Consider the following 22,211-nt stretch of genomic DNA (forward strand, 5'->3'; position numbering starts at 1 on the left):
TCCCCTGGAACCTGTTTCTCTGCTTCCTGGCTCAGCTGGGGCACCCACTGGAGGGAGAAGCCAGGCCAAAGACCCGGGCCCGCCATGGCCTTGGCCCTGAGGCCACCCCGGATTCCCAAGCCCAAGAGCAGCCTGCTCTCACACTACCACGAGAGCTTCCTGGAGAAGAAGGGACCCCGAGACCAGGTAAGACGGGCCAGGGAGCTGGCGCTGCTGGGCAGCCTAGGGAGGTGCACCACCTCTCTGAGCCTAGACCTCCGTAGCCGGCCAAGGAGAATGTGGTGGGTGCTGGGCGGGGCGGGGCATGGACTGGGGGCTCGGAAAGGTTCCGTCCCTCTGTCTGTCTGTCTCTGGCTCTCTCTGTGTCTCTGATTCTGATCTGAGCTCTTTCTCTTTCTCTGTATTTCTCCGTGCCTGGCTCCATCTCTCTCTGTCTTGGTCTCTTTATGTCTCTCTCGGATACAAACAGGATCAGCGACTTTACTTCAGGAAATGGGGAGTCTTCTGATTCCCACACCTCCCTCCTCCCCCCCCCCCACCCCGCCCTGAGCTAACTCTGTGAACTTCAGACCCACGGGTCAAAGTCAGTACAGATTGCAAGGAGGGACAGTGAGAATTAATGGGGGCTACGTCCCACAGGACCAGATACTGGCCAGGGGCCCAAACTGTGTGTGTGTGTGTGTGTGTGTGTGTGTGTGTGTGTGTGTGTGTGTGTGTGTGTGTGTGTCCTTCTCAGAATAAAACCCAGCCTGGTTCCCACTAAGGCCCATCCCCCTCCCCATCCCACATACTCATCTCCTACCAGGACGCAAACCAACCAGGCTTTTCTCTGCCTTTGTCCTGGCAGTTTCCTCCTCCTGTCCTTCCACCTCCATGCATCCAAATCCTCCCCAGCCTAGAAGGCATCCAGAGGCAGGAGATCTCAGGGGTGAAGAAGGAGCGCGAGGGCCCCAGAGGATGAGACCCAAGTTCACATCCCTGCTCCGTGCGGTCCTGACTCCCAAGCCGTGTACAAGTTACTCTGCATCTTTGTGCCTCCGTTTTCTCTATTATAAAATGGAGAGAGAGAAAAAAAAAGGACTCTGTTGGTCGTCCAGTGGTCGAGACCCCACACTTCCGCTGTAGGAGGCGCAGCTTCTATCCCTGGTCGGGGAAATAAGATCCCACAGTCCAAAAACATAAAATTAAAATTAAAACTAAAAGAAATAGGGCTTCCCTGGTGGCGCAGTGGTTGAGAGTCCGCCTGCCGATGCAGGGGACGCGGGTTCGTGCCCCGGTCCGGGAAGATCCCACATGCCGCGGAGCGGCTGGGCCCGTGAGCCATGGCCGCTGAGCCTGTGCTCCGCAACGGGAGAAGCCACGACAGTGAGAGGCCCGCGTACCGGGGAAAAAAAATAAATAAATAAACTAAAAAAATAAAATGGGTTGAAAAGGGCATAGACATGGTTACTGAAGAGGGATATCTCTCTCTTTTTTTTTTTAAATTTATTTTTGGTTGTGTTGGGTCTTGACTGCTTCTCGCGGGCTTTCTCTAGTTGCGGAGAGCGGGGGCTACTCTTTGTTGTGGTGCACGAGCTTCTCATTATGGTGGCTTCTCTTGTTGCGGAGCACGGGCTCTAGGCGCGCGAGCTTCAGTAGTTGTGGCACGTGGGCTCAGTACTTGTGGCTTGTGGGCTAAGAGCGCAAGCTCAGTAGTTGTGGCACACACGCTTAGTTGCTCCGTGGCATGTGGGATCTTCCCGGACCAGAGCTCGAACCCGTGTCCCGTGCATTGGCAGGCAGATTCTTAACCACTGCACCACCAGGGAAGTTCTGAGGGATAACTTTTAACATGCCAAGGATCTGACTCAGCGCTTTGCATGTATTAATTCACCCAATTCTCACAACAGTCTCTGAGGCAGGTACCTTTTTTTTTTGGCCATGCCAAGAGGCATGTGGGATCTTAGTTCCTGGACCAGGGATCGAATCTGTGCCCGCTGCAGTGGAAGCCAGGAGTCTTAACTACTAGACTGCCAGGGAAGTCCCAGGCAGGCGCCATTATTACTGCCATTTTATAGGTGGGGAAACTGAGGCACAGACAGCTTAAACAATGTGCAATGGATGGCACATAGCTGGTGCATGACAAAGTAGGTCTGACCATGTGAGTTTAATCACTTACTGCTGTATTCCCAGTGCCTGGCACATAGTAGGTCTTCAGTAAATGTTAAATGTATGTATGTAGTATGTACCTATGGATGCACAGATGGGTGAGTGGGTGGACAGACAGATAGGTGAATGGATGGATACATAGAGCTATACTTCGGAGACACTGCAGGTTTGGTTCCAGACCACCACAATAAAGCAAATATATATTATTTATTTATGTATGTATGCATTTATTTATTTTGACTGCTGCCAGGTCTTAGTTGCAGCATGTGGGCTTCTCAGTTGCAGCATGCAAACTCTTAGTTGTGGCATGCAGGATCTAGTTCCCCAACCAGGGATTGAACCCAGGCCCCCTGCAATGGGAGCACCGAGTCCCACAACTAGACCACCAGGGAAGTCCCACAATAAAGCGAATATTGCAATCAAGTGAGTCATATGAATTTTTTGGCTTCCCAGTGCCTATAAAATTTATGTTTACACTAGACCGTACTCTATTAAGTGTGAAATAACATTCTATCTTAAAAAAACAATGTACATACCTTAATTTAAAAATAATGCTGTTGGGGCTTCCCTGGTGGCGCAGTGGTTGAGAATCTGCCTGCCGATGCAGGGGACACGGGTTCGTGCCCCGGTCCGGGAAGATCCCACATGCCGCGGAGCGGCTGGGCCCGTGAGCCATGGCCGCTGAGCCTGCGCGTCCGGAACCTGTGCTCCGCAACAGGAGAGGCCACGACAGTGAGAGGCCCGCGTACCACAAACAAACAAACAAACAAACAAAAATGCTGTTGGAAAAATGGCACCAAAAGACTTCTTCAAAGCAGGGTAGCCAGAAATCTTCAATTTGTAAAAAAAAAAAAAAAAAAAAAAAAAAAAAAAACAGAATATCTGTGAAGTGCAATAAAATGAGGCATGCTTGTAGACAGGTGGATGGATGGGTGGGTGAGTACATAAGTGGATAAAAAGGATGAATGGATGGATGTGAGGCTGGATGAATGGAGGTAGGCAGATGGATGAAGTGATAGGTGGATTGATGGATGGATGATGATCGCTGTCAATATAAGAGCTACCCTCATTAGCATTATGGACTAATTAAAGTACCTCCTCTTACAGGAAGTCTTCCCAGATTTCCCAGTTGGAGGGCTTGTCTCCTCCTCTGTGATCTCTTGGTCCAGGATCTATCCCTCCCTGAGGGTGCTAATTTCTCTTCTTTGGAGGATTTAAGTATCTATGCTTTCTCTATCTTTCTAAAACATCATTATTTTATTTTATTTGGCTGCACCATGCAGCTTGTGGGATCTTAGTCCCCACCCCCACCCCTCACCCCCAGGGATGGAACCTGTGCCCCCTGCAGTGAAAGCATGGAATCCTAACCACTGGACGGCCAGGGAATTCCCGGAACATAATCTATTTAGAAAAAGAAGCCATGCCCCATTTATTATTTTGCCTGCAACAGAGCTGAGCACAGAGTAGGTGCTCAGGGAATATTTGGTGAAAATAAATTCTAGAATCTTATAATCTGATTCAGCCCCTTCGGCCTCCAGAGAGCTAGGACATTTGGAATTCAGAATCCTGAGGGGGAAACCCTGAATCTGCAGACCTTCTAGTGTCCAGAGCCTTGTGAAATTCTGACTGTAGACTGAGCACCTAGGGGATGTTAATATTTACAGGGTGGATAAGGGGACGGGGGTTATATGTATGTATGGGTGGATGGGAGGGTGGAACAGATAGGTGAGTGGGTGGATGGATGGAAAACCATAAAGTGAGTTAGCACAAATTACTCCTAAAGCTCCCACCCCTGTAGTTTCCCTTTGGTCCTTTCTCAGAGAGTAACAGATCCCCAGAAGCCGGGTCATGGATGAGGAGGGCCTCCCTGAGAAGGCAACACTTGTTCAAAGACATAAAGCAGGTAATGAAGGAAACTATGTAAAGATCTGGGAGAAGAGTGTTCAGGCAGAGAGAACAGCCAGTGCAAATGTCCTGAGGTAGACTATGATGGAGGTACCCAGCCTCGCCACCTCACCTCCTTCTCTTTCTCCAACTCTGGTCCACAGGATTACAAGAAGTTCTGGGCAGGCCTCCAGGGCCTGACTCTCTATTTCTACAATAGCAATCGGGACTCCCAGGTAAGGATGGAAATGAAGGCTCAAGAATTGGCCCACCTTGACCCCAGGGACTAAGCAGAGGATGTGGATGGTATGTCTAAGACAGGGGGCCTGAGGGGCCACAGGCCTGGTGCTCAGACACTGTCTACTGTGCCCCCAGCATGTGGAGAAGCTAGACCTAGGACTATTTGTGAAGCTCACAGATGAAGCTCCCTGGGAGAGCTCCGATGACCCTGGCACCCACTTTTGCTTGGTCCTTCAGAACCAGGAGATCAAGTTCAAGGTAGGTCTCTTAAGGTGAGGCTGGTAGGAGACCCTTCTTGTCGCACCCACCATTAACACATACTAGCATGGAGTCACACAAAGTTTACCACTGGCTTGGTGATACTGGGCAAGTCACTAAACCTCTCTGGGCCTCAGTTTCCTCAGCTGAAAAGTCAGATAATATATGTAAAGTGCCCAGAACAAGATCTGATCCACAAGGACCATCAGTGCCATCATCCAATCTTTCAGCTAATATTATTGAGCACCTACTGTGTACCAGACACTCTTCTAGTGTCACGGCAGTGACTAAGACAATTAAAAAACCCTGCACTTAGAACATTCTCTAACACCATACCCAAAAATAGACTCAAAATAGATTAAAGACCTAAATTTAAGACCGGATACTGTAAAACTCCTAGAAGAAAACATAGGTAGAACACTCTTTGACATAAATCGCAGCAGTATCTTTTGGGATCTACCTCCTAGAGTAATGGAAATAAAAACAAAAATACACAAATGGGACTTAATTAAACTTAAAAGATTTTGCAGAGCAAAGGAAACCATAAACAAAATGAAAAGACAACCTACAGAATAAGAGAAAATATTTGCAAATGATGTGGCTGACAAGGGATTAATCTCCAAAATATACAAACAGCTCATACAGCTCAATATCAAAAAAAAAAAACCAACCCAATCAAAAAATGGGAGAAGATCTAAAGAGATAGTCCTCCAAAGAAGACATACAGATGGCCAAGAGGCACATGATAAGATGCTCAACATCGCTAATTATTAGAGAAAAGGAAATCAAAACTACAGGGAGGTACCACCTCACACCAGAAAGAACGGCCATCATCAAAAAGTCTACAAATAATAAATCCTGGAGAGGGTGTGGAGAAAAGGGAACCCTCCTACCCCGTTGGTGGGAATGTAAATTGGTGCAGTCACTATGGAGAACAGTATGGAGGTTCCTTAAACAACTAAAAATAGAGCTACCATATGATTCTGCAATCCCTCTCCTGGGCATATATCGGGAGAAAACAATAATTTGAAAAGATATATGCATCCCAATGTTCACTGCAGCACTATTTACAACAGCCAAGACATGGAAGCAACATAAATGTCCACCAACAGATGAATGGATAAAGAAGACGTGATATATATATAAAACCCCTGTGGCTGGAGCAGAGCGAAAGAGGGGGAGAGAGGGAGGGAATGAGGGTTGGGGGGACAGGGGCAGGTTGTACTGGGCCTGTGGGTGACAAGGAGGACCTGGGCTTCTACCCTGAGGGAGGTAGGAGTCAAGGGAGGGTTTCAAGCATAGGAGATACATGATCTGACTTATGTTTTTTTTTAAATGTTGATGTAATAACATTAAAGAATAACAGTACCCCACATTACTAAGAACTTATATTCAGACATCATTCTAAATTAACCTGTCAAGCTCATTTAATCTTCAAAACAGCCCTTGGACACAGGGACTCTTATTCCTCACTCCCATTTCACAGATGACTAGACCGAGGCTCATCGACACAAAATCTTTTTCTTAGGTAGAGAGTCTGGAGTCTCGGGAGATGTGGAAAGGCTTCATCCTGACGGTGGTGGAGGTAAGAGTGGTCATCCTCGGCCCCTCTCTCCCCCATTCCCCACTAGGCCTGCTCAGAAATCCTCTTTTTAATTTCCAACCTTCATTCCCCAAAAAAACCTCTCCAGTATAGCAAAATGGTCACAAACTGGCGGCCTATGAGCCAGATGTAGCCCATAAACGTCTTTTGTTTTGCCAACAAAGTGCTGTAAATTTAAAAGTCAGCTGCTATCACTTAAAAACCAGGAGTGTTAGTAAACATTCCTGATTTCTAGGTTACTCATTTGTTCCCAGTCTGCCCCCTGCAGGCCGTTGAGTTTGAGACCCTACCTGCTAGCATTTGCTCTGTCCTCATCACCGAAGTCCTCTCTATGCCCTCTTTGCCCCTGAGGTGTCAGGTGGCTCTGGAACCCACAGACCTGGGTTCCCATCCTGGCTGTATCCGCACTCTGGCCTCAGTTTTCCCCTCTGTGACATAGTCACAGCCTCCCATTCCCTGAGGCCCCAATGCCCCCCTCAGCTCCGTGTCCCGTCCAACCTGACCCTGCTGCCCGGACACCTGTACATGATGGCCGAGGCCCTGGCCAAAGAAGAGGCTCGACGTGCGCTCGATATGCCCTCGTAAGTGCCGGAGGGTCTCCAGGATGGTGGCGGGCTGGACAGCATGGAGCCGGAGAGGGCAGTGAGTGGGGTCTCCAGGCGTTGGGTCTTGAGCGTAAGACTGCATCCGGGCAGGGGCGGGGATTAGGTCTCACAGCTGGGAGCCCTACTGGGTGTTTGGGGCGGGTCTAGCTGCCTGGGGGCGGGCCTGGATCTCCATGGGCGGGCCTAGGTGCCTGGGGGCGGGACAAGTTTTCCAGGAGAGGGCATAGGTGCCTGGGAGGCAGGTATGGGTCTCTCAGTGTTGGCCTGTGTGTCCGCAGGATAGCCTGAGCCTCGGGAGGCAGAGCTTGGGCCTGGGGTCGGGCAAGGCAGGGTCTCCAGGAACCAGGTCATGGACGGGAGGGCAAGGCAGGGTGCCCAGGGGCGGGGTTACGTGGGGAGGGCGTGGCTGTGTCTCTGGGGCGGGGCCTGTCCTGGTGAGTGACGCGGCCCGCCCTAGGTGCTTCCTGAAAGTGAGCCGGCTGGAGGCTCAGCTGCTCCTGGAGCGCCACCCCGAGTGCGGGAACCTGCTGCTCCGGCCCAGCGGGGACGGCGCGGGCGGAGTGTCCGTCAGCACGCTCCAGACGCTCGACGGGTGTGCATGCGTGGCCCCGGAGCCGGGGTGGGAGGGGCGTCGGGTGCGGGGGTGTGGTCAGATATAGGGGCGGGGCCAGGCGGAATGCGGAGCCGGGGGCGGGGCTTCCCGCGATGGAATCCATACAGGACGGTCCTCCTGGGGGGCAGTGACAGGACCAGGCTCAGGGTTTTTATAGGAGGTGGAGTCTTTCGAGGGCCTGATCCCCTGCAAAGACCCACGCCAGGATGTGGCGTGGTCAGTGTGCAGGGGAGCAAGTCAGGGTTAGGCCCTCCATGGTGGCGAGGCCCGGACGAGGGGCAGGCCATTTTTTGTCCTCACCCAGGCCACTCACTCGCCCCTGCCCTTGCAGGACACCGGTGGTCCGGCACTACAGAGTGAAGCGCAAGGGTCCCAAGTACGTGATCGACGTGGAGGAGCCGGTGAGCGCTGGGCCCGGGTCCCGGGAATTGCAATGGCTGGGGTCTGCTCCCCTTCCCCGCCAGCCCTGATAACATCCCCTATCTGACCCCAGTTCTCCTGCACCTCGCTCAACGCAGTGGTCAACTATTTCGTGTCGCACTCCAATAAGAAGTTGATGCCCTTCCTGCTGGACGATGACTACGAGAAAGTGATAGGTTGGTACAGCCTCAGGGAACTCGGGGGGGCCCAGTCCACGCCTCTCCCGCCCCCTCCCCGACCCGGACACCCTTGGGTCAGCCCCCAGCCGCCGTGCCTCCTCCAGGCCGCCCTCTCTGTTCCAGGCTACGTGGAGGCGGATAAAGAGAATGGCGAGAGTGTGTGGGTGGCGCCCTCGGCCCCCGGCCCAGGTGATGCCCTGTCCCCGCGGTCGCCACTGGGGCAGAGTGGGGAAAGACCTAGGAGCCTCATGGCGCCACCTGTGCCCAATCTTCTACCCAGAGTTGCAGGGACCGAGAAATTACCCAGATCCTGCTCTCTAGGGGCTTCCAGGTTATGGAGGGGGCGGGCATGGCTGGGCACAGACACTCCCAGCCCTGAGGAGTCGAACCTGGGGCTGGGGTGGGGGGAGGCTCGGCACCTAGAGCTGGGAGTGTTTGCTGAAGGTCTCAAAGGATTTCAGTAGGTAGAGCTGGGAAATCAGGGTGGGAGGTAGTCCCTATTACGAAGCAAGAAGAGACTGGAAAGGCCTGTGGAGTGAGCAGTATAGTTCTCCCTGGGCTGGGCAGATGCTTCGGACCCCACGTGCATGATGGGCCCAAATATACATACATACATACGTGCCACACTCATGAACAGAAACCTGTATGTGTTCACCTGCATAATCAGAAGCTCCTATGTAGATAGCGGCTCCACACATGCAGGAATACGGGTGTCACACAGTTCCAGTCCCATGTAGCACACGTATACATACCGCACGTCACAATCACGTACGTACACACAAATGCAGACATACCCACTCAAGAGCACAAATTCAGACTTTTACACATACATGCGTGCACACACTAATATAGACAAGTGCCCAAGCGCGTGCCTTAGCATCCATGCGATGTCATGCACACACGTGTGTATGAACCCTTTGCATATATTCAACTTCCGCAAATTCACCCAGTGTCCATGTATATGCTACACAGGGACACACACACAGACTCATAAACGGGCACGTGCACAGACACACATGCACAGGGACACATGCCTGCGACCAGGTGAGCACATACATCCTCACCCTGAGGGGTCTCTGCACCACGTGGGGCCGGACAGTGACCACAGTTTCCCACCAGGTCCTGCACCCCCCAGGGGTGGTCCTAAGCAGCTGCCTCCGTCGTCCATCGCACCTGTGTCCAGCCAGGACAAGCTGCCCCCACTACTGAACCAGGATGAGAACTATGTGATCCCCATTGGAGACGCCCCAGCTGCCAACTACGTGAACGAGGACGGTGGGTGGCGGCCGGCGTGGATGAGCGCTGGGGACGAGGAGCAGGCTAACGACTGGATGTGACATGCCACATCTCTGTCCACGCAGTGCCTTCCCCTAGTCAACCAGTTGTCCCGAAGCCCAGGAAGTTGGCCATGTTTCAGGCAAAGCCTCCAAAGCCACCCATTGTGCCCAAGTCAGGTAGGGGTCCCTCTTCGAAGCCCCTTTCCCATCCAGCCAAGAGCCAGCCTCAGCCTTCATCTGCCTTCTCCACCAGAGCCCCCAAAAGGCCTCAACAGTGGCCTGGCCAGGAAGCTGGCAGTCAGCTCAGCACAGGCTTTCTCCTCCCCGACCACAGGTAAGGGGTCAATGCAGGGTGGGCTTCACAAGCGGGGGACCCGTGTAGTCACACATGGGTGGCCTCCACGCTTGGTTTAATGCTCTGCTGTGTCCATCTTGAAACTCCTCGTGTCCACTGAACACATTTTTCATTTTATGCTGGGCCCCGAAAATTCTGCAGCGGTCCTGGGTGGATATAAGAGAGAACAGCCTGGACTGGGGAATCTCTGGTGCCGCCGAAGCCTCAGGGACCACCCCCCTCCCCACTCCCAGGGCTGGCAGACGTGACGGCAGAGCTGAAAGCGAAACTGCAGAGGAGGCGGGCGCTGCAGCAAGCAGCCGAGAGCTCGGGGGACCAGCAGGCCGATCTCCAAGGGTGGCGCCGCAGTGAGGCAGGTCCTTCCTCCCAGAATTGAAGATCGAGTGACCCCAGGACCTGCGTGTTCGGCTTGGCTGGGTGGGGCAGTGCGGGGCCCCTCAGGTGGTCCTCAGCTCAGCAAAACCTGCCTCCTGACCCTCAAGAAAAGCCTTTTTTGGGAGGCTGTGCCTCACAGCCCATGGGATCTGAGTTCCCCAACCAGGGATCGAACCCGGGCCTCAGCAGTGACAGCTCCGAGTCCTGACCACTGGACTGCCAGGCAATTCCCAAGAAAAGCCCACTTTACAGCCAAGAAAGCTGAGGTGGCACCCAGTGCCACCCAGCCCCGAAAATAATACCAGCAGCACCGCCTGGCCAGTGTTTGACCTTTATTAGGAGGTGAGGTGGGGAGGAGGGCCCGCCCCCGTGCCCGCTCCCCACAGGTGACCTCCATCAGGAGTTAAGGCTCCAAGCAGCAAGTGAGAGGAGGGTGCCTAGCCGAAACGGCCGAGGCCTGGAGGCGCCCCCCTGAAATCAGCCCGGCTGAGGGGCCGTCCCAAGGCCTAGGTGAGGCTGGTGTTGGAGCTGCTGGTAGCACTGCCCCGCTTCTGCAGGCAGCGCACAGAGCTGGGGACCTGTAGGCCTGCCGTCACGTGGAAGCTGCCGCACCACACCTGCGGGACGGCGTCGGGGGCACACAGAGAGGCTCAGTAGTAAAGTCAGCCCTCACGCCACCCCCCCGCTCTTACCTCCTGGGTCCCGGAGGCCTCACCGTGAAAGCCGGCAGCAGCGGCTGTGTGAACTTGGCCTTGAAGGTGTGCAGCAGCTGTTTGGTGCGGGCGTTGTAGAAGGACAGGAGGCCTGGGGTGGGGGGCAAGAGGGATGGGGGACCGGTAAGAGGGCTTCGGGCAGAGAGACGGCGGACAGGGGTGGCCGGAGAGGTCAGCAGGGGCTTGGGGTCACCTTGGTGGAAGTCGCAGTGCACGCCCAGGCAGTCGGGCACGGGGGTGTCCAGCACCTTGGCCTTGTTGGCGTGCTTGGCAGTGAAGCTGACCTGCAGCCAGTTGTTGACATACAGGCACCAGGACGCGGCTGTCTTGCCCAGCTGCTCGAAGCGGCCCAGGCTGCGGTAGGCCACCCCCAAGCCAAAAGCCTTGCTGTCCGGCTCGTAGCGCACCTCCCAGTAATGCTCCCCGCCGTCAATCAGCGTGTCCCCTGTGGGGCGGAGCGGGCAGGGGGCACTGGGTAGAATCGGGTCCCAGGTGCCCTTTCACGAAGGGGCAACCAGAGCCCAGCTATTCCCTCCAGATACTGCTCGGTCCTCAGCTGCTCCTTCCAGATACTCCAGGAGTCCCTAGATACCCGTTAAGTCCGGATCTTCTCCAAGCCTCAACTAGATCTCAGCTACTCCCTGAGTCCACATCCTCCCCAGACCCTGGATCCAGGTTTTGCCACCTCAGCTACTCCTCGATCCAGCTACTCCTGAGCTGCAGCTTCTCCGCACACTCCCGCCCCACCAGACGGTAGCTTTTCTCCTCACTCATTCCCAGAAACCAGCTACTCCCTAAGTTTGCGCCCTCCCCTCTGCCACCTGCCACAAAGTACAGACCACACTGGCTTCCTCATTTACCCGGGCTTCTTTTTCAAGCTTTTTTTTCTGGACAGTGGTGATTCCCCTGAACGCCAGGTCCTCCTTGGGCTCCAGCTTCTCCTTCACAGGATCCAATCAGTCCTGTGGTGCTAACGGCTCCTCTCATCCTAGCCATTCTCTCCACTTCCCAGACTCAGCGACTCTCTCTGGCTCCTCCACTCACCCTAAGCCACTTCCCCGAGCCCCTGTCTTGCTTCAGCTCCTCCACAAACCTGGCTGCTCCACAGGCAACTGTTCTTTCCAGCTATTCCCTGAGGCTCAGCTACTCCCTGAGTCTCAGCTACTCCACAGACCCCAGGAAGTCCCCTCTCAAGCTCCTGCCCAGCCACTCCCCAGTCCAGAGCATCCATAAGCTCTGATTCCCCCCAATAATCCCTCAGCCCCAAATCTTCCCATTCTTCCAGTGTCACAATAACACATTATTGGGACCATTCCCACAGAAGCTTTGTTGATAGCTGCCTCAGTTTCCCCCGCCAAAGGAATTCTCTTCCACCACCCCCCATCAGGGCAGGTCCCAGGGGTCTCCTCTCTCCTCCCATCTTCTCTCCTCCTTACCCAGCACCGTGTAGGACTCAGCTGTGAAGCGATCCCGTCCCCCACGACCCGAGGGCATCCTCTTGGGAGATGGAGTACCTCTGTGGGCGACAGGGAAGGGGAAGTCTCAATTCAGAACTCACCTCTCCCATCGGAGGGCTTCCCTGGTCCACCCCAGCCACCAGGAACTTTGCATCATTCCTTGACACTCTGTGGTTCTTTTCATACACAGGGCCTCTCATGTCAGAACACATCAGTGCCCTTCCTCATCTGGAAATCTCCTATTCAACTGTCAAAACCCATTTCAAAATCTCCTCTCCCTTCATTCACTCTTTGGGTCCCCCCAGCTCCACATCCCTCCCTCCACCCCAGCCTTGAGCACACTGGGCTTTGTGTGTCCATGTCCAGCTTGATCTCCTCCACCAGAGACTCAGGGAGGGGAGAGGGCAGGCTACCTGGCTGGGGAGTTGACGGGAGACGCCGTCCGCCCCTTGCCATCTTTCTCGCGAGCTTTGATATCCTGCACCTTCCCGCCCATGGCGTCCCACTCCACGGAGAGATCATCCACCCGCAGGTTCTGGTGGGATGTGGACGCATCCAGGCGGAACATGAACGCTGGGGCCGGGTAGACGTGGGAGTCACAGAGATGGGGAAACCCGGAGGCACAGAGAGAGACAGACAGTGACCAAGACAGACCATGACAGGGACAGAGAACAGAAAAACACAAAGAAACAAAGACAGAGAGCAAAAGAGACCAATGGACAAAGGTTCAGAGACAGAGAGATACGGAGACAACAGGAAGAAAGACACCAAGAGACAAGATGGGGAAGAGTGGAGAGGGCAGAACATGTAGCCAGAGGAGTGAAGACCAAGGGCTTGTTGCCTAAAGGTATCCCAGGCCTGAAGCCATTTTCAAACCACTGTGCTGCCCTGTGCTTCCACTGGGGATTAATCCCAGGAAAGGGGCTGGGCTACAGCATGACAGAGTTAAGCAAGGTTGCAAAAGGACTTCCTATCAGGACATTCAAAGGTGTCACTGTGGGAGGCTAACAAATCTGTCTTCAGTACTGATATCCCATTCCCAATTCTATAGCGCACTTAGCCATTTTTTGGAAGAGAGAGAGAGAAAAAGAGAGACAGAGAGAGAGAGAGTATGTGTGTGTGTGTGTGTGTGTTGTGTGTCTAAAAACCATCCAGGTATAATGGGATCAACTGCAAATGCAAAGAACAATACCAAGTTTATACCAGACACTCAGGCTACAGAAGCTACTGTGGACCGAGCACTGAGCTTCCTGGCAACCATGGCAAAAAGGGTCATAGAATCCCGCTTAGAAGATTCTCCTCAGACACCAGTCTCTGGGGCCCTGGAAGTAAGGGGTTATGGTGTCTCAGCCAGGGCAGGGGTGGGAGCCAGTCACCTGGTGTCTCCAGGGTCACTGGCTCAGAGAACTCGCCTGAAACTGCCTTATTACAGGCCTTCACACGGAAATTCATGTATTTCATGTCAAACTTGAGACCTACAAGACAACAGAGGAATCAACATTGTGTACACTTTGAGCAATAGATTAGAGGCCCCTGTGTCCCACAGTAATCCCACCACCCTTCATTCTAAGCAGAATCTTATAAATGACATCCCTGAGAAACCATCCTTGCCCTCATTCACCTGTGGGGTATCACTTGGCTCTGCCCACAACCCAGACTGGCCAATCAGGATGCTTTATGGCTCAGTCACACCCATTGGTCCTGGGATAGGCACATGACCCAAACTAGCCAATCAGAATCTGCCCTGGGACCCTGGTAATATAATGAGCAGATTCTGTCTTTCCTCTGGGCTGGCCAGCTAGGAGGAAGCTCCTTTTGAGAAAATTTGCCAGCACGTCAGCAAGGCTCCTTGAGAATACAGCCCCTAGAGCCAATGAGTGTTGGGAACGGAGCTGAGCGAGTCATTTGCTGGAACCCCTGGATCTAGCCATGCCTGGTTCCTTAAAGACTTTCCATACTACTAGGATATATCCTACCCTCCATTTCTATCCTTTTAAAAAAATATTATTAATTTCTTCTAATCTTACAAAATAAAAGCAACCATCAAGCTGTCTTCTCCCTCAAGCAAAACCTCTTTGGAAAGCTGTCCACACCTACCCTCTCGGCTGCCTCACTCCCTGGCCTTGTTAATCCTCATCTTTCAGGATCTCCTGGCTGACCACTCCTTCCTTCATGGAACATTCTCTTTCCTTGGCAGCCATGGCATTGCCCTCTCCTGGCTGCCCCCTCTGATTGCTCCCCCTTGGTCTTCTTTGCAGGCTCCTCCATAGCCTCAAATGTATGGGTGCCTCAGTCTGGAACCCCTGCTCACCTCACTCTGCTCACTGTCCCGTTCTCACCCTTCAGACACCATCTCTCCACCCATAGCACTCACAGCCCAACCTTTAGCTCAGAGCACATGTCCAGCTGCCTCCTGGGCATTCCTCACAGGGTGCCCATTCTCTGGGCATCCCAAACAACCCTTAGTACCCCCTGCTCTGAAATCTCCCATAGATCCCCTTGCCTTCAGGGTAAAGTCCCCGTTCCTCCTCTCCCCTCTCCCTATAGTTGTTCCCTCTGCAAACTTAACTAGTTCCAGGCACAAAGGCTCAGTGTTCTGGCCTCTGAGCCCTTGATCAGGCTGTTCTTCTGCCTGGAAGTCTGTTCTCCCCCCCCTTCTCTTTTAGGCCTCAGCCTGGCTGTTAACCTCCTCCAGGTGCCCACCCAGACTGCCTCACCCTTCCTTGGAGCCCCTTTTCTGACAGTAAGGTGGTTTGCTCAGCAGCGCCATCTACTGCCCCAGAGCTAAGACTACCACCCAGGAGGCTTGGTTTCAGAATCACGAACCCATCTGACTTTTGACAGTGCGTGCCTCAGTTTCCTACTCTGCAATCCAACAATCGTATCCCCAACACTGAGCAGGGTTCACATGAGGATGAGGTGGGTCAAGGAATATAAGTTATAAACTCTTAACCAAAACCTTCCTGTCTTCCAAACAATCAACGAGAGAGTAGGTGGACTGCAAATAACCACATAGGTTATTTACATAGGTGAGCGAATTCATCCTTATCTTGAATATCGCAAGTCTTTTGAGGGATTCAGCTTCCTGCCCTGAGGAATTCGCTCACTATGGATTTTGGAAAAGGCCAGAGAGGTAAAGAGGATGCATCCAGAAGCCTGTGATGGAGAAGATCTACACCTCGATGGTGGTGGTGATTACACAAATTTACACGTGGGATAAAATTTCATATGGGATTACACAGGCACACACGAATGAGTGCGTGTAAAACTGGTGAAAAGTGAATCAACACTGCAGAATGTACCCGTGTCAGCTTTCTGGTTCTGGTATTGAGTTCTAGTTATGTAAGCTGGCACTACTAGAGAAAGCTGGGTATAGCCACACAAGGTACTATCATTCAGCCTTAAAAAAGAAAGGACATGGGCTTCCCTGGTGGCGCAGTGGTTGAGAGTCCGCCTGCCGATGCAGGGGACACGGGTTCGTGCCCCGGTCCGGGAAGATCCCACATGCCGCGGAGCGGCTGGGCCCGTGAGCCATGGCCGCTGAGCCTGCGCGTCCGGAGCCTGTGCTCCGCAACGGGAGACGCCACAACAGTGAGAGGCCCGTGTAATACAAAAAAAAAAGGAAGGACATTCTGACACACGGTACCACGTGGATAAACCTTGAGGACATGCTGCTCAGTGACGGAAGCCAGACATACTGTGTGATTCCACCTATATTAGGTACTTAGAGTGCTAACAAGGACCGGAAGTAGAATGGTGGGTGCCAGGGGCTGTGGGGAGGGGAATGGGAGTTAGTGTCTAACGGGGACAGGGGGACTTCCCTGGTGGCCCAGTGGTTAGGACTCAGCTTTCACTGCCGAGGGTGCGGGTTCGATCCCTGGTCGGGGAACTAGGATCCTGCAAGCTGTGTGGTGTGGCCAAAAAGTTCAAACAAACAAACAAACAAAGCTAATGGGGACAGAGTTTCAGTTTTGCAAGATGAAAAGTTCTGGAGATGGATGGTGGGGAGGAGGGTAGCACATCATGAACACACTGAAAAGCTGATCTGTACACTTGAGAATGGTTAAGATGGTGAATTTTATGTTATGTGTATTTTACCACAATAAAAAAAGATTAGGGGAAAAAAGTGGGATGTGTTTATTTTGATTCCCATACAAAGGATAAGCCAAGAGTTTCTCAGGCCCTCTTGCAGGTTTCTGGCTTTTCTTTCCTGCAATTAGCATGCTCATTATTAACCATGCATGCTGATTACAGATAAGGAGCAGGCTGATTACAGCCCAAGAGCCCGAGGTGATAGTTATCTCGTCAGCGACACTCTCCCCGCCCCTGAGGGTTTCCCTTGGCTCTGGACGGCTTCTTAACTCATTAGGGACCCCTAATTTTATCTTCCTTCAGATCCTCCCCTACCAGCTGGATGGATTCCCCCAGGCTTTCTGCTCTTTTATAACTGCCAAGGAAATCCCCAAATCCTGGGAGGGTAGCCCCCCAAACACCAGTCCACAAGAGGAGAGATTTTCACCCACTTTGCTCCCCCACTACTCCAAGGATGGTGCTTGGTGCCCTGCAGGCATTAAGTCAAAATGAATGAATGAATGAATGAATGAATGAATGAACGAATGCTGGATCATAGAGATAAGACAGGGATAGAGGAGGCCCTCTCTCCCTGTACCTCACTCAGTTCCTTCATCTGTAAAATGGTGATAATAAGCATGCCCATTACAGCTGGGTAAAATGCTTAGTGCATAGTAAGCCCTCAACACTTGGTACAGTGGCTGTCACCAGTATCGTTTTCATTATTATTATTTCTGCTACTCCCCATCAGTCCAGCCAGGCTGCTCTCACACCCCACGCACCTTGAGGATCGTCCATGAGCCCCAGGTTGACTGATGGGGACGGGTGAGCTGCCCTTACCGGTCAGGGTGTATTCTGTCTGCTGGATGCCCTCAATGACCATCCAGGGCTGGTCCTCCTTGAGGCGGGGCGGGCCCTCAAAGTTGGTCCGCCGATACTCCAGCACATAGTGGTCAATCTTGCTGTCCTCGTCCGGCATGCGCCACACCAAGGTTACACAATTGTCGGCCACCAGGGACTCGGCCAGGTCGATCACAGGGGCGCTAGGCACTGCTCAGGACAGAGCAGAGAGGGGTGTCAGGGTGCTGTGCCTGCAGGGGCGGGCCTTGCTGTAACCCCGCCCACATAATAGACCTTCTTGGGGGCGGGGCGTCCTCCGGATCCCAGGATTAGGGGCAGGGCCCCTCTGGGTTGTGGGGCCTGGGGGTGGAACCTCTTCAAAGGGTGGAGGGTAGGGAAGAGCTTTCTCGGGGTTTACCCAACAAATGGCTGGGCCTTCTCTGGATTCCACCATTTAGATGTAGAACATTTCCAGAACACTACCACTTGGGGGTGTGGCCTCCATGGGACTCCACCCCTGGTGGGTGGGGCTTCTTCAGGGCTCTGCCACAGGGTGGGGCTTCCTCGTGGCTCCACCCACTGGGGGGTGGGAATTCTCAGGGCTCCACCCCAGGGCGGGGCCTTCTGGGGTTTCCACAAATGGCTGTCAGTCCTACTCTAGGCCTTGTTTCAGGGACCCCCAGACTCCCGGGCCATATCCCTGCAATCTTGGCCCTCCAGCAAGTTCCCCTCTCACCAGGCAGGAACGTGAGTGCCTGTAGCATCCTCCGCTCCTGTGCAAAGTCCACCATGAGGTGACTCATGTTGTCGCTGACCTTGGCTTTCAATGACAGCCGGAAGGCGGGGGCCATTGTCACACTGCAGGGAAGGAGGTGGACGCCCAGGCCTAGTCCTCTGAGGTGTGTGTAGGGGACCCCCTCCCCCTTGTTCCTGTCCAGTGCTCTGGGCCAAGTGACCCTCACCTGGGCATTCCCACCTTCACACCGGGGTGGGGCAATGGGGTGGGAGCCAGGTCCCAGCATCTTACCCATCTTTGATTTGCTTGGCAGCCTAGAAAGAGGGAGAGAATAAAATCCAAAGACTTGTGTTGACTGAATCAGAGAGCCAGTATACAGATAGGAAGACTGAGGCCCAGCCAGGCATCTATGCGGCAAAGTGCCCCAACACTGGGGCAGGAAACCTTGGCTGTGCCCCGAAGGGATAGGGGGCGAAGAGAGGCTCCCACCCCACCTCCTGCCCAGTACCCAGTACATACAGTTGGCTGATTTAGCAAATAAAAATTGTATAGGATGCCCAGTTAAGTTTGCATTTCAGATAAACAGGAAATGATTTTCTAGTATAAGTAGGTCCCATCCAATATTTCAGACACACTTATACTAAATATCGCACCTGACATATGACTAAAAAGTTATTCGTTGTTAAATCTGAATTTCAGATAAAGAATGAATATGTATTTTTGTGCAAATATGTCCCATGCAACACTTGGGAAATATTTATACTAAACATTTGCGTGAGATATACTAAAAAATTTATTTGTTCTTAAATTTGAATTTCAGATCAACCACGAAGAATTGGAGTTTTTTAGCGTATGTACCATGTGATCTTTGGGATGTACTTAGACTAAATATTGCATGGGCCATACTTACACTAAAAAATCACTCGCAGTTGATCTGAAATGCAAATGTATCTGGGGGTCCTGTATTTTATCTGGCAGCCCTACCAATCTGGCTTCCGAGGCACCTACCTGAGGAAAGTCCTCGCGGTCCGTGGCCTGCAGGGTCTGGTTGGCTGTCTCCAGAAGCTCCTCAGAGCTCTCCAGAGCTCGCGTGCAGGCAGCCAGCTGGTTCTGCAGGTGCCATGGCACCGAGAGAAGAGACACCTTACTCCACTGCCTCAGGCCCTCCCAGGGCTCCCCACCGCCTTCCTGCGGGATCCAGGGTGCCATGCCCTTCTCCAACTGCAGGTGGGAGAGGAAGGCCGGCCCTCTGCGGGCAGGGCATCAGAAGCACCTGGGGATCCCTTCCTTAGAAACGCACATGCCCAGGTCACACCTAAGCCCCGGGCTCCACATCCCCCAGGGATGGGAATCTGGGGTGTTAGGAGGTTGCACAGGAGGTTCTGGTGCAGCTCCAGCGACCCCAGCTTGGAATCTGAGACCCCAGGAGACTCACAGGGGTGTTTGGCAAGGGGCGATGCCCTCAGATCTGGGGCACCAGTGGGAAGGGCTGAGAAACTGGAAGCGCTGAGTGAGGACAGGTGGGGAGGAATAGCCAGATGCATGGGTGGTGCTGCAGCAGTGGAGAGGAGGGGTGGATGGGAGAGGGGATCAAGAAGGAGAGCAGGTGGTGGGACATTAACAGGTCATGGCCAGGGAGGAGGCTGGGAAGAGCCCAGGAAAAAGAGGAGGTGTGGCCGACACCACTAGAGGGTCTGGCTCTGGACACCAGGGACACTTGGGGACATTTGGGGACATCTCTGGGAAGGGGCACGGGAGGAGGAGCAGGTTCGAAGGAAGATGCTAAGGCCAGCTGGGCTCTGCTGAGTGCGAGGGGTGAGATGGGGGATGGCGTCTGGGCGGGGGTCCAGGAGAGCACACCCCCCCCGGCCCGCCCCCCCCACACACACACACACGCACCTGCAGCTCATAGGCGCGGCTGGCACGGTCCTGCTTTATCTTCATGAGCATGCCCTCCTTCAGCTCCTCCAGGAGGGAGAAGAGGGACTGGAACTCGGCTTCCAGATCCTCCTGCACCTTGGCCGAGTTCGCCTTGCAGAGACATTGTGGGGTCAGAACGGCTAGGATTGTCAAAGCCGGTGCTCAGATGGGAAAACAGACCTGGCAGTCCCATGGACATCAGCAGATTAGCTCGTATGGCTGCCCCTCCCTCCCTCCTGGGGGGTGACTTCCTCACCTCCACGTTCAACAGCATCTGCTTGAGGGAGTAAATGAAACTCTGAATCTCTTCATTTTTCACAGCCAGTGTCGTGATGATCTTCCGCAGAGCCTCCTGCCCCCAGGGAAATGCGCACACAGGTAAGCCCCTCAGCCTGGCCGGGCTCCCCGACTTGAGCCTCCCCATTCTGTCCTCCAGGCATCCAGGGAGGGGATGCAGGGGCCACTGTGCCAATGAGCTTGGGCATCCACCAAGAGCAGGCCCTGGGCGGAGCTCTGGCCCTACGTCCCTCGGGAAGCGGACAGGCGTTAGGCACCCCGTGCGTGCCCATTTCACAGGGGAGGAAACTGAGGCTCTGAGAGAGCTTCTCAGGAAGGGACAGACCCTGGGCCCCAGTTAGGTCTGCCTGAGCACAAAGCCTTCAACCAGGTACCTATAACCTGAGGGCAGGGCATGTCCAGGGTGAGGGGCTAGCTTGGGGAAAGAAACCCCAGAGGAAAAGGAGGCCTGCAGAACATGGGCTCATCTGGGGAAGGGGATACGCTGGGAAAAGGGATTAGCAAGGAGAAAGGAGGTACCTGAGGAAGGGTTAGAGAGACCAGGTAAGTGGAGAAAGTCAAGGAGGCCTGGAGGAGGGGATGCGGGAGGGAAGGAGGCCGCCTGGGGAGATGCTGCTGGGGCCTGTATCCCTAACCCAGGCCTCCGACGGATGCTTTTCCTGGGGGCGCGGGATTGATGGGGTCACCAGTGCTGAGCTGGCGGGGCGTCCTCCGAGGCGGGGCGGGGCGGGGGCCGGGACACCTGGTCCGCACTCCGGGTGGAAGGCGTGGGGGATGGAGTCAAGGCTGGGTCCGGGGTACTGGGAGGGCGTGGGGGACATGGAGGGGATGTGCCTGAACCCAGGCCAAGATGATGTCGGGTCGTGGCGAGAGTGGGGGGGGCTGAGTCTAGAATCAGGGCTAGATCCGGGCGCGGTTGCGGTGGGGGTGGGGCTTCGTCCGCAGAGCAGCTGGGGCGGGGGGGCGGGGAGGGAGCTGCGGCATCACCTGGTCCCCTCTTCTTGTCTACCCCCGCCGCGGGCCCCGCCCCGCCCCGCCCCGGTCTTACCCTCTGGTCCTCCATGGCTGCAGCCCAGGTCGTCCCCGGCCAGGGCCGCGGGTCTCACTCGCTCTTCTAGTCCCCAGGCTGCCTTTGCCGCTGCCGGTAGCCAATGGCCCGCCGAGCCCTCGCCGCCGCCGCCTCGCCCCCAGTCAGCGCTCCATCACTGGCCGCAGGGCGCAGGCGCGCCCCTCGCGGCAGGCTGGGAAATGTAGTCCTTCTTGCGCTAGGGTCGCCGAGAGCCGAGACCCACCGAGCCTGGGTCGTACCAGGCACATTGCTAATGATGTCTGAGCTGGAGAGAGCCCGGAACTGGGAGGCAGGATGCCTGGGTTCGACTTCCGTATGGCCTTGAGCCTACCCCTAGTCCTCCTAGTACCTCAGTCTCCCCACTCTCTCACCCACACAACTTCTCAGCTGCCACTCAAACTGGAATTCTACTGCAACCCACCTCCACCTGGCCCAGAGATCTGCCCCCCGCAACTGCTCACGCCTTACATTTACTGAAAAGCCAAAGTGTTTTGCCCAAGCGGATGTTCAGCTTCCAATGCTGCCTTTCCCTCCCTAAATCACAACGGAACTCCTATGCATGCCACAAAGCCCCAGCCTCTCACATCTCCTCCAGAAGCCTCTCTGCCTGCCTGCCCAGAATCCATCGGGCTAGGAGGAGGCTGGGAGGCACTTCCTGGGGAAGTGTGGGCAGAGCGCCACCGCAGGGGCCTCCCTGCGGCTGACAGGAACAATTCTGCCGAGAACACTGACCCTCTTCTTTCTGGTTGAAAAAAAGGAGGTCACACTGTGGTTGGGGGTGAGACATTGAGGCCTAGGAGTCTGCTTCCTCCTCCGGGGTGGGTACTGCCGGCTGTGGGGTGATGGGTGCAGGGCTGGGAGAAAGTCCAGAGCCTGTGAACCCCCTCGACTGGGCCCCCAAACTTCACCCCAGGCTGTGGGGACAGGGGAGCCACCCTACCTGCCGTGGGACTCAAAGGCCATTACCAGAAATCCCTTCCTCTGAACCCCAAAGGAAGACATCTTGGGGACAAAATAAATGAGGCTGGGATTCTGCCATTCTGTCCCCTGCTCAGGCCTCTGCCACTGGCTCCCCTCCCCTCCCCTGGCCTCACCTGACCTTCAACGTGTCCCCCCCAGCCTAGGTGTGTTTATATAGTCTTTTAGAAGGA

The 22,211-nt window shown here is 54.4% G+C and overlaps 2 protein-coding genes across 5 annotated transcripts; one reads left to right on the forward strand and one right to left on the reverse strand.

The window, feature by feature from the left end:
* Positions 1-19: 19 nt before the first annotated feature.
* STAP2 (signal transducing adaptor family member 2) lies at positions 20-10,276 on the forward strand. Of its 3 annotated transcripts, XM_059062083.2 has the most exons (13): positions 20-186; positions 4,197-4,268; positions 4,408-4,530; positions 6,059-6,115; positions 6,614-6,714; positions 7,196-7,330; positions 7,683-7,752; positions 7,845-7,947; positions 8,074-8,139; positions 9,070-9,225; positions 9,312-9,404; positions 9,481-9,561; positions 9,816-10,274. In XM_059062083.2, exons 1-13 carry the CDS (start codon positions 85-87, stop codon positions 9,956-9,958), a joined length of 1,302 nt encoding a protein of 433 aa, XP_058918066.1. In that variant the 5' UTR covers positions 20-84; the 3' UTR covers positions 9,959-10,274. The 3 variants fall into 3 exon arrangements, with proteins under 3 accessions (XP_058918066.1, XP_066889152.1, XP_066889151.1); XM_067033051.1 differs by lacking the exon at positions 8,074-8,139; XM_067033050.1 differs by lacking the exon at positions 8,074-8,139 and having other exon boundaries at positions 9,312-9,561; positions 9,816-10,276.
* Positions 9,677-21,195, reverse strand: FSD1 (fibronectin type III and SPRY domain containing 1). 2 transcript variants are annotated; one of them, XM_067033049.1, is made up of 13 exons: positions 21,040-21,195; positions 19,951-20,046; positions 19,674-19,805; positions 18,783-18,884; positions 18,066-18,088; positions 17,775-17,896; positions 17,039-17,248; positions 13,504-13,602; positions 12,541-12,700; positions 12,107-12,186; positions 10,864-11,115; positions 10,650-10,761; positions 9,677-9,728 (listed from the first exon to the last, which is right to left on the reverse strand). In XM_067033049.1, exons 1-13 carry the CDS (start codon positions 21,052-21,054, stop codon positions 9,692-9,694), a joined length of 1,440 nt encoding a protein of 479 aa, XP_066889150.1. In that variant the 5' UTR covers positions 21,055-21,195; the 3' UTR covers positions 9,677-9,691. The 2 variants fall into 2 exon arrangements, with proteins under 2 accessions (XP_066889150.1, XP_058918056.1); XM_059062073.2 differs by lacking the exon at positions 9,677-9,728 and adding an exon at positions 10,277-10,574 and having other exon boundaries at positions 10,673-10,761.
* Between the last annotated feature and the right edge of the window lie 1,016 nt (positions 21,196-22,211).

This window comes from Kogia breviceps, chromosome 4, assembly GCF_026419965.1.
Source record: "Kogia breviceps isolate mKogBre1 chromosome 4, mKogBre1 haplotype 1, whole genome shotgun sequence".
NCBI classification, from domain to species: Eukaryota; Metazoa; Chordata; class Mammalia; order Artiodactyla; family Physeteridae; genus Kogia; species Kogia breviceps.

Excerpts from the sequence above, each read along its gene's own strand:
- STAP2 (XM_059062083.2), top strand. The coding sequence starts at position 85 with ATGGCCTTGGCCCTGAGGCCACCCCGGATTCCCAAGCCCAAGAGCAGC. Across the intron at positions 4,269-4,407 it reads ATAGCAATCGGGACTCCCAG|CATGTGGAGAAGCTAGACCT; the intron begins GTAAGGATGGAA and ends CTGTGCCCCCAG. Across the intron at positions 9,405-9,480 it reads ACCCATTGTGCCCAAGTCAG|AGCCCCCAAAAGGCCTCAAC; the intron begins GTAGGGGTCCCT and ends CTTCTCCACCAG.
- FSD1 (XM_059062073.2), bottom strand. Across the intron at positions 18,885-19,673 it reads GCCGCGCCTATGAGCTGCAG|AACCAGCTGGCTGCCTGCAC; the intron begins GTGCGTGTGTGT and ends TGGCACCTGCAG. Across the intron at positions 17,249-17,774 it reads GGCACTCACGTTCCTGCCTG|TGCCTAGCGCCCCTGTGATC; the intron begins GTGAGAGGGGAA and ends TGTCCTGAGCAG.